Source organism: Littorina saxatilis, linkage group LG12 (genome assembly GCF_037325665.1).
Source record: "Littorina saxatilis isolate snail1 linkage group LG12, US_GU_Lsax_2.0, whole genome shotgun sequence".
In the NCBI taxonomy this organism is placed as follows: Eukaryota; Metazoa; Mollusca; class Gastropoda; order Littorinimorpha; family Littorinidae; genus Littorina; species Littorina saxatilis.
In genome coordinates this window covers 75,368,975-75,379,954 of record NC_090256.1, presented here as the reverse complement: position 1 = coordinate 75,379,954, position 10,980 = coordinate 75,368,975, and the positions used below count along the sequence as shown (strand labels likewise).

General features: G+C 41.2%; 1 protein-coding gene across 1 annotated transcript in view; it reads right to left on the bottom strand.

Annotated features, from left to right (window-relative positions):
- LOC138982771 (uncharacterized) overlaps positions 1–8,881 on the bottom strand; it is a 10,933-nt gene extending 2,052 nt beyond the window's left edge. The window contains exon 1 of the mRNA XM_070356100.1: positions 8,828–8,881. Within this exon, the coding sequence (XP_070212201.1) occupies positions 8,828–8,869 (42 nt within the window). The 5' untranslated portion in view covers positions 8,870–8,881. The remainder of the gene's footprint in view (positions 1–8,827) is intronic.
- Positions 8,882–10,980: the final 2,099 nt, after the last annotated feature.

The following is a 10,980-nucleotide window of genomic DNA, read 5'->3' as shown; positions in this document are numbered from 1 at the left end:
ATACAATCTACGTAGGCAAGCATGATACGTCATAACGTCATATGATTCCTAAGATATTGACGTAATGCTAAGCATCCGGTTATCTTGAGTTTTCTCCGTAATACATGTCCGTGGGTTTTTCAATGTTCGGTTATTTCCGTGGCTTCATGCAGAAAGGGAACCGTCGTCTGCAATCAATGACATGGACCATTCTGGTCCTTGTTGCTGACAAAAACATGATTTTAACACAGAATTTAATGTCAGAATAGCTATATAAACGCTATTGTGTTTTCATCGTAGCAATAGAGTCCGATATTTAGACTCGAACAAGTATAATGCGACTCGTCTTCGACTCGTCGGCATTATACTTGTCTCGTCTAAATATCGGGGCCTATTGCTACGCTGAAAACACAATAGCTGTTAATATTACCTTACTGGGAGAATGCAAGTTTCCAGTACAAAGGACTTAACATTTCTTACATACTGCTTGACTAAAATCTTTACAAAAATTGACTATATTCTATACAAGAAATACTTAACAAGGGTAAAAGGAGAAACAGAATCCGTTAGTCGCCTCTTACGACATGCTGGGGAGCATCGGGTAAATTCTTCCCCCTAACCCGCGGGGGGTTCATGTCTCCATAGTGGCACGCGTTCCCCGGCAGACCACACATACGGTGAACCGATCTGTTTACACGGGAACGAATTTGCCTTTGAACACATGCCGAAAAAATCCACAGCCTGGCAAAAGACGTTGTTCGGAAATAACTCTGTCGGTTTGTGTATGGGTTGTACAAGAGTGAATACCCTTGATTTTAGTGAGACAAACAATCCACACGTGCTCATGTCCCCCCCCCCCTCCCCCTCCCCCTCTCGCCTCGCTAGTGACTGGCCTATTATATAGCCTTTGCCATTAAAAACGCGACAAACGATCTACGGCGATTTTTATGTTACTTGTTATAGCAAGCACCTGTGGTTTAGACATTGTCAAAAACAAAACAGTGCACGGAAAACTCATGTCAGAAGACGCGTATAACACGTGGCGTTTAATTCAGTAAAACGTTTCTTTCACTAAAAACCCGTGACCTTTATTACTGTCAATACCACTGTCGGTTGCTTCGGCCACAACTTGTGTTGATTTGAAGCTGTAAGTACCGATAATGGAAAACACGTGCAGTTCTCGACACTATAACCCATTCATAACTCCAGCTGTTCAATTTTGTACTCAATGAAACGCCACGTGTTTTATGTGTCTTCTTGCATGAGTTTTCTGTGCAGTTTTGTTTTTGTTTTTGACGAAGTCTAAACCACAGGTGCTTGCTATAACCAGTAACATAAAAACCTCCGTCGATCGTTTGTCGCGTTTTCAAGTTAAGGCTATATCTCACGAAGAAAACTGTAAACGTTCCCACATGACATTACAGGCTCGTCACTAGTGATACAAACCCGACAGAGTTATATCCGGACTTCGTCTTTTTCCTGTGCAAATGATTAAAGGCACAGTACGCCTCCCGTAAATTATCACAGATACTGTCAGGCTTTTACACACAGTACAAACACCCTTCCATTTGAACGCTCACCGCTTTTGAACATCCTAGGTGCCCTACGTAAAGAGCGAGCAATTTTCAAAGAATTAATTTTGCGGATTGTCTGATAACAAAATCGGACAGACCTAACTTTTAAAATCTAAATAATAAATTGACAGCTTGTTACACAACCATTCTTAAATCGTAAAAGAATTCTTTTTTCATCAAGGCAAGATCGGTACAATTCGAAGTTTTGAAAGTTTGATAAAAGAAAAGCCCGGAAGCAGGGTCACGCAAGGTCGTGGTTCTCGTAGCAGACGACGGTAATGCCTATCGCCAGTTCCTCTGAACAGTCAAAAGCCATCGCTAGAGTTCGTGTGAATCACAGCCGTTTGGTGCGTTTAGATTCAGAGGTACATAATAACGTGCTATTGCAGATAAGCTTACAGCGAGTCGCATTGGAAATCACAAACTGACGACTACATTGTGACAAAAAGGAAACTGGATAACACGGGTTCACGATGGCTCAGGGGTAAGATAAACCACGCAAAAATAAATTATTTGAAAATTGCTCGCTCTTTACGGAGGGCACTTAAGATGTTCTCAAGCGGTGAGTGTTTAAATGAAAGGGTGTTTGTACTGTGTGTAAAAGCCTGACAGTATCTGTGATGGTTTACGGGAGGCTTACTGTGCCTTTAACTTCATAAATGACACTCATTTCAGAATACGTGTAATTAATTTAACAAAAAAGATGTATAACTCTGCAGAAGAAACAGCCAAGCTGTGGATTTTGGCCAAGTGTTGAGGCTGAAGAATGCTCTTATTTTGTGTAAAATGGTGAATATGTTCGCTCACACGAGAAGCTATGTAGCTTTCATGTCTGATTCGAAAGGTCTGTCATTGGCTAGTGTTTGAAATATTTCCCGCTACAATAGATCTTCCTTGTTTCCCTCTCCTTTTTATGGTAGTGTTGCAAATCTTTGACAGACGTTTTTTAGCCTTGGGTTTTGTGACGTCTTTGGTCGTGGAATTCATTCAAAATGTCAGGCATATCCAATGCATGTCTCTGCCAGAGACGGAAAGACAAGAGCTGTAGAAGGTGAAAAGGAGGCCACGCCAGTCAGTTCTGTCGATGATCAATATTGCATGCACTTTTATTTGATTTAACAATGGAAAAGGGTAGAAGAAAACAAACACCCTATGATTCAATGGAGAGAAGGGCATAGCTTCAACGAGCAAGGGATTTGTTTTTACTGCTCACTTTTTGTGCTAACAAATGCCTTTCCCTTACAACAATAATCAAAAATAAATAAATAAATAAATAAACCCCACGAAAACAAGGCTGTTCAAAATTTCTGATTTGTTTTGCCCACCATTTCATCTCGTTGAAAACAAAGAAGCACGCACCGCATACGTGAATGGCTGCGTGAAAATGTTATGAAACCTTGTTAAAGGCACAGTAAGCCTCCCATAAACCATCACAGAGCTCCCCGAGCGTCTACATACAGTACAAGCATACTTCCATTTGAACGCTCACCGAACGGGAACATCCTGGCTGCTTTCTGTCGAGCGTGAGACATTTTCCAAGAATTTATTTTCGTGGACTTGGCCCTGAAGAACAATGGCGCCTCGTTTTTGCGCTAGACCTAACTTTTAAAATCTAAATAATAAATTGACAGCTTGTTACACAAACATTCTTTAATCATAAAAGAATTCGTTTTTCATCAAGACAAGATCAGAACAATTCGAAGTTGTGAAAGTTTAAAAAAAGAAAAGCCCGGAAGCAGGGTCACGCAAGGGTCGTAGCAGACGACGGCCCGGTTTATCAGTGCAAATCGCCGTTCCTCTCAACAGTCAAAATCCATCGCTAGAGTTCTTGTGAACCACAGCCGTTGTTTCGTGCATAAAAAACGTGCTATTGTAGATAAGCTCACGTCGAGTCGCATTCAAATGACTAACTATGACGACTGCATTGTGAAAAGGGGGAAAACTGGATCACACGGGTTCACGATGGCTCAGGGGTAAGATAAACCACGCAAAAATAAAGTCTTTGAAAATTGTTCGCTCTTTACGGAGGGCACCTAGGATGTTCTCAATTGGTGAGTGTTTAAATGAAAGGGTGTTTGTACTGTGTGTAAAAGCCTGACCGTATCTGTGATGGTTTACGGGAGGCTTACTCTGCCTTTAAGCTTTGTGATCACACACACGTTGGTGCAAATTGCATGTAAATCCCATGAACATGTAAAACAGGAATAAAACAGTGTTTAAACCAAATTCCATGAAATCGCAAGCCCATTCAGTTTCTGGCTATATATTCCAGAGATGGTTTGCACAGTTTTCCGGAATGGCCGACTGTTGCTTTGACTGTGGCTTAGTGTTTGATGCACACTAATGCGATCGTTCAAATCAATATCTGGCGAGGATGAGCCTCAGGCGACATTCTGTCGTGGCCTCACTTCGCACCGCATTAATCACCAGTTTTAAAGGGGTACCTAAGCCAACGTGGCATGTGGATTTATTTTTAAAGTATTGGGTCTTACTTCTACAATGCAGAAATACCATCTGAAATCGGAATGATTTTGAAAAAAATGGTAACAAACCCAACAACATTGTTGTGATTTTCCCAACCAGCTCTATCTTCACTCACAGTAGGATCTGCACGGAAATAGTGTGTGTGTGGGTGTGTGTATGTGTGTGTGTGTGTGGGTGTGTGTATGTGTGTGTGTGTGTGTGTGTGTGTGTGTGTGTGTGTGTGTGTGTGTGTGTGTGTGTGTGTGTGTGTGTGTGTGTGAGTGAGAGACACAGAGAGAGAGAGAAGAGGGAGGAGGGAAGAAATAGAGAGAAATAGAGCTAGAAAGTGAGAAAAAGAGATAGGGCAAGAGGGAGAAAGGGGGTGGGAAGGAGAGGTGGGGGTGTTGTCATTTCAACAAAATTCATTTACTTGTACATTTTAATAGCAGCCATGTCACTGAATTTCTTCTTTTCTCTGGAGCTTCCTCTTCGACCACTTCCCTTCCAGCCTCCATCACAGTAGGTTCTAGTGACATTTCTCTCTCTGATAGTGCTAGGAATCTTGGGTTCATCATGGACTCCCACCTCTCAATGAAACAACACATCAAAAAAGTCTGTCAGACATGTTACTTTGAGATCAGAAGAATAGGTTCCATAAGAAAATTTCTCACTGTTGATGCCACTAAAACTCTCGTTACATCCTGCATTCTGTCCAGATTAGATTACTGCAACTCCCTTCTCATAGGCTGCCCTGACTCCACTCTCCAACCCTTGCAAAAAGTACAACACTCTGCTGCACGTCTCATTTTCAGAGCACAGCATCGACAACCCTGCACTCCTCTCATGAAAGAACTTCACTGGCTTCCTGTATCTGAACGTATTAGGTATAAAGCTGCCTGCTTCTGCTACAATATCATCTCTGAATCGGCACCTGCCTATCTTTCTGAACTGGTCTCTCTCTACACTCCCTCTCGCACCCTTCGTTCTTCTGATGATGCTCGACTTCTCTGTCAAGGTCGCTTTAAACGCAAGGCTCATGGCTTCCGCACGTTTTCGTATTATGGACCTCAGTTATGGAATTCACTCCCCTTTCAATTACGTCACTCTCCATCCATTTCATCTTTTAAGTCCAATTTGAAAACTCACTTGTTCCAACAACACTACGGATAGTTCCTTAGTATAGAGTCTGGGGATGTGAGATGTGCATGATGTGTTGTTTGAATCTGACAGTGATTGTATGATTTTTGTATACATGTATTGTTGTCATGCGCTTTGAACTTCTGATAAGGCGCTTTATAAATGCCCGTTATTATTATTATTATTATTATTAGACGTAACCTGACCATGTTTTAATCACACAAAAAACGTTGGAATGTACCTCATGAAAAACGAATACTTGCACGCCAATCGCCCGTATCTTTACAAACAGTAATCAGATCCCCCCAAAAGTTGTTGCCATTATTTTCGAACGGAGCATTAAGTTTATATTCATTTATGCATGAAAACGCCAAAAGTTTTGAGACGAAACGCTTTTCACATGCATGACAAAATGTGCATTTTTACAGTCTTCGAATAACAATACGAATGACCGAACCAATTTCCATGTTAAATGATCGGACGATAACACTTGAAATTACACGCGAAAAGGGGACAATAGCGGGCGATGATTGGACAAGAAAAATATCGCCCACGCCGCACGGGGGCGCTATCAGCCCCTTGATTAGACATGCAAATAAAGTAAATAACAGCCTTTTGTCAGTCGACGATCGCACGCGTCGAAATTCCCGCGGCGCTAAATTTGTTTAATTTCCACGACATGGTGCAACAACAACGCGGTTAATCGCCTCTATCAATCTAGCGCACTCAAGGAATTGCAGTTGTTGAAAATCGCCCGCAGAAAAAGGACAAGGTATCTCGACCTTTTTGCATTGAAGCGTCGCAAAGCGGGTTTTAGTCAAACAGTGGTTGTCTAACCTGTTTCATCAATCCCCCCCTCCCCCCCCCCCCCCCCCTCACCCCGTTCGCACACACACAATACAAAAGAGAATTCTAATATTGACCCATGAAGTTTGTTCGGTGGCTCGACATTTAAGTAAACAATATCACGTTTGACCCCCCCCCCCCCCCTCCAAAAAAAAAAAAAATATACAATAAACAAGTCGCGTTAGTCAAAATTACTACATTTAGTCAAGCTGTCGAACTCACGGACTGAAACTGAACGCACTTCCTTTTTTCACCAAGACAAATACAGCTTCGTCAATACCCGCGAGAAGGAAATCGCTCACTTTTCACGTGTAAAACGCAGTGAAATTGACAAGCCAGAATCATAGTAGGGCGGTAGCGTATTGCGCTAAGCAGGAAAGCGCGCTTTTCTGTATTCTTTTTAACTTTCTGGGCATTGTTTTGAATACGACATAATGTATCGATTGGAGATTGGATTTCCCTTCTTTGAGTCATATGACGTCAGAGGCCGACAAAACTTTTTATATCTATATGATTTTGGAGTCAGGAAATGATAAAGAATAAGATCTTTCTTTATTTGGTGTTTAACGTCGTTTTCAACCGTTCAAGGTTATATCGCGACGGAGGGAAGGGGGATGATGGGATAGAGCCACTTGTCAATTGTTTCTTGTTCACAAAAGCACTAATCAAAAATTTGCTCCAGGGGCTTGCAACGTAGTAGAATAATTATATTACCTTCCTGGGAGAATGCAAGTTTCCAGTACAAAGGACTTAACATTTCTTACATACTGCTTGACTCAAATCTTTACAAACATTGACTATATTCTATACAAGAAACACTTAACAAGGGTAAAAGGAGAAACAGAATCCGTTAGTCGCCTCTACTTACGACATGCTGGGGAGCATCGGGTAAATTTTTTCTCGTCCCAACCAATATGGGACTCCCCCAAACCCGCGGGGGGGGGCAAAGAATAAGATGAAATCTTTTTGGATCGATTACATCAATTATAATCGTAGTACCAATTAATCTATTTTCGTTAATTGTGATCACATTTTAAGAGTAAACATGACATATGTATATATTTTTAAATTCCGAATTTGATGCAGAATACGATGCAATCAATTAAATATCGATTTACGAAAAATTGAATTTAATGACAACTTTAATGAGCAATCTTATTGATTAATTTTTAAGCCACCAAGCTGAAATGCAATACCAAAGTCCGGGCTTCGTCGAAGATAACTTGACCAAAATTTCAACCAATTTAGTTAAAAAACAAGTCGCGTAAGGCGAAAATACAATATTTAGTCAAGTAGCTGTCGAACTCACAGAATGAAACTGAACGCAATGCAATTTTTCAGCAAGACCGTATACTCATAGCATCGTCAGTCCACCGTTCAGGCAGTGAAATTGACAAGAAGAGCGGTTTAGTAGTTGCGCTGAGAAGGATAGCACGCTTTTCTATACCTCTCTTCGTTTTAACTTTCTGAGCGTGTTTTTAATCCAAACATATCATATCTATATGTTTTTGGAATCAGGAACCGACAAGGAATAAGATGAAAGTGTTTTTAAATTGATTTGGAAAATTTAATTTTGATAATAATTTTTATATTTTTAATTTTCAGAGCTTGTTTTTAATTCAAATATAACATATTTATATGTTTTTGGAATCAGAAAATAATGGAGAATAAGATAAACGTAAATTTGGATCGTTTTATAATTTTTTATTTTTTTTTACAATTTTCAGATTTTTAATGACCAAAGTCATTAATTAATTTTTAAGCCATCACGCTGAAATGCAATACCGAAGTCCGGGCTTCGTCGAACATTACTTGACCAAAATTTCAACCAAATTGGTTGAAAAATGAGAGCGTGACAGTGCCGCCTCAACTTTCACGAAAAGCCGGATATGACGTCATCAAAGACATTTATCGAAAAAAGGAGAAAAACGTTCGGGGATATCAATCCCAGGAACTCTCATGTCAAATTTCATAAAGATCGGCCCAGTAGTTTGGTCTGAATCGCTCTACACGCACGCACGCACGCACGCACGCACACACACACACACACACACACATACACCACGACCCTCGTTTCGATTCCCCCTCGATGTTAAAATATTTAGTCAAAACTTGACTAAATATAATGAGAGCGTGACAGTGCCGCCTCAACTTTCACAAAAGCCGGATATGACGTCATCAAAGACATTTATTAAAAAAAAATTTTTTTTTTAAAGTCTGGGGATGCCATACTCAGGATCTCTCATGTCAAGTTTCATGAAGATCGGTCCAGTAGTTTTCTCTGAATCACTCTACACACACACACACACACACACACACACACACACACACACACATACACCACGACCCTTATCCCGATTCCCCCTCTACGTTAAAACATTTAGTCAAAACTTGACTAAATGTAAAAAGGAAGACAAAAAAGGACTCTTTCCGGACGGGTTACGCGCTATGTGAAATGCGATTACGTGACTAAGCAACAAGTGTTCACATCGGTCAGCTAAATATTTAAGTCAATTTTGTGCCTAGGTTTTCAACTGACGAGCCCAAATAGAAATAACTGCAGCTGTTTGCGACAGGCACTATGAACTTGCCATCAACCCACCCACTCACTCACTCACCAACTCACTCACTAACTCACACTCACGCACTCACCAACTCACTCACTAACTCCAACTCACTCACCCATCAACTCACTCACTAAATCACACTCATTCACTCACCAACTCACTCACTAACTCACACTCACTCACTCACACTCACTCACTCACCAACTCACTCACTAACTCACACTCACCAACTCACTCACTAACTCACACTCACTCACTAACCTCATCATCGTCCACCACCGGGCAGTCTGCGGGCTCCTCCATTTTGGCCAAGAGTTTGTCCTGTAACACAGCAAAACACATCATGATCAGTTCTCACAATCGTTCCGACTGACTGTCAACATCTCTTATTACACCGCAGAGACAACATTTTAATTAGTTAATGTAAAGTTAGATCTTGAGCGAAGGAAAAGGCTTAATAAGACAAGCAGCAATTGGATGAACTGGTAAAGTATTACATAAAATCCCCAAAATACAAGTTGATGAAAAATGTACAGAAAATAATAACAAGCGAGAAATCGACGGGGGTATTACGTTTCGTTTGGTCTCTGCCCAGAAGGTTGTTTTCCTTCTGAATTATACTGTTTGTCTAAGTTGTGATGTCCTTTTTCCCTTTGTATTTATTTGTACATAATTTGCATCATAAAAGAAGAAGATGCAGAATAAACTAACAATGGACACTAATATGTGACCACGACCAGAAAGAAACCAACAAGACCATCAAACATGTGACAGAACATCCAACGTGTTTGGTTTAGAATCCCAAATTGACAAGATGCTTGTCAAGTGGGGTTTTTCGTGCCGGGCTGCGCATCATTCCGTGCGGGACTACATTTCCGGTATGGCGTTAATAACGCTGAGACGGTGCTCAAACACGGGAGCAGGGGATGAGAACATGTCAGCCCCATAAAGATGATCAAAGAACGACAATCCTGCAAGATCTGACATAGGTCCGCAACCACGGTGATTTAAGATGTGATTGAGCCCCAGCCTGTGCTTCCCCCGGACACAACTTTACTCTTCACCGGTTCGTGACGCCTGTCAGGTGTCTTTTCTTTTCATTTGTTCTGCAGTGTCTGGTCACGCTGTTTTCTGCTAGATGTGTTCTTTTCTTATTTTGTTTTGAAATAGTGCACTCAGCGGTTTCCGTCGCGATATAACCTTGAATGGTTGAAAACGACGTTAAACACCAATTAAAGAAAGAAAGACTCAGCGGTTTGGCTTTCTGCGTAGTCAGCGGCGTAACCCGTTAGTCGATTCGGCAGACTTTCATTAAAATGCCGTTTATTAAGAATGATTCAGCAGTATATTGGTTCGCTTAGAAAGTTCAAGAATGTGGACTGATGACTCAGGCAGAATTCTTAGAAAGACTTGTTTTATAGAAAATATAATCATGAAAAAACAGTTGGGCAAAATGAAAGAGGAGATCCTTTCTGTGATCTTTTTTATCTGGTCATTATTTTTCGGTTTCGTTTTGTTTCGTTTGATTTTGTTTAATTCAGTTTTGTTTCGCAATGACAATTATACTGCTGCTAGTTTCGCAACTTGTTCAGCTTTCTGTTGCATGTAATTAGAAGTGCTTCTCTTGACTGACAAAAAACAGTAGTGTCGACTCTGACGCCTTTCTCGTTTTGTTGTGTGGGTGAAATACCATTTGCATGAAGTATTCCCCGCTCTCTCCTTGATCTTTTTCTCAGATGATTGAATGGAAACACTTGTTCTCTCAGGGACTACTTCAGTCCGCCTTCTGTTTCATTTGATTTGTATTTGGCTTTCATCACGCCTTTTCCTCGATGACTTAGAGAAAACGAATCTTCAAAAGAAGAGAAGAGAGAGGAAGGATGAGAAGGAAATAGATACGGGAAGACGAATGGATGAGGGACAGAGACAGGGAGGGAGTCGTAGAGAGAGAGAGAGAGAGAGAGAGAGAGAGAGAGAGAGAGAGAGAGAGACACACACACACACACACAGAGACACAGAGCGAGAGACAGACAGACTCAGAGAGAGAGCGAGAGAGAGAGAGATGAGACCGGTCAGAAGGAGAGCGAGAGACAGAGACAAAGACGGCAAGAGAGAGAAGGATGGTAGATTGTGGCAGAGAAGAGACAGAATATTAACCACAGATTCGTAAAAAGACATACACAGAAAAAAGGACAACGTGACAAAGACTGACACCCACAAAAACAGGCAAGGGAAAATATGTGCAGCGATAAAGAGGGGCCTATATTGTGTGCAAGGGTTCTTGAGCAGGCATTGGCGTGTGGGCAAAATAGGCACTTGATATCGATCCCCCCACAGAAATAGCACCACACGTCTGCCCGCCACAGAAAGCCGCAAAAAATCAATCTGCGCCTGTAGCTAAAGAACATCTCCTG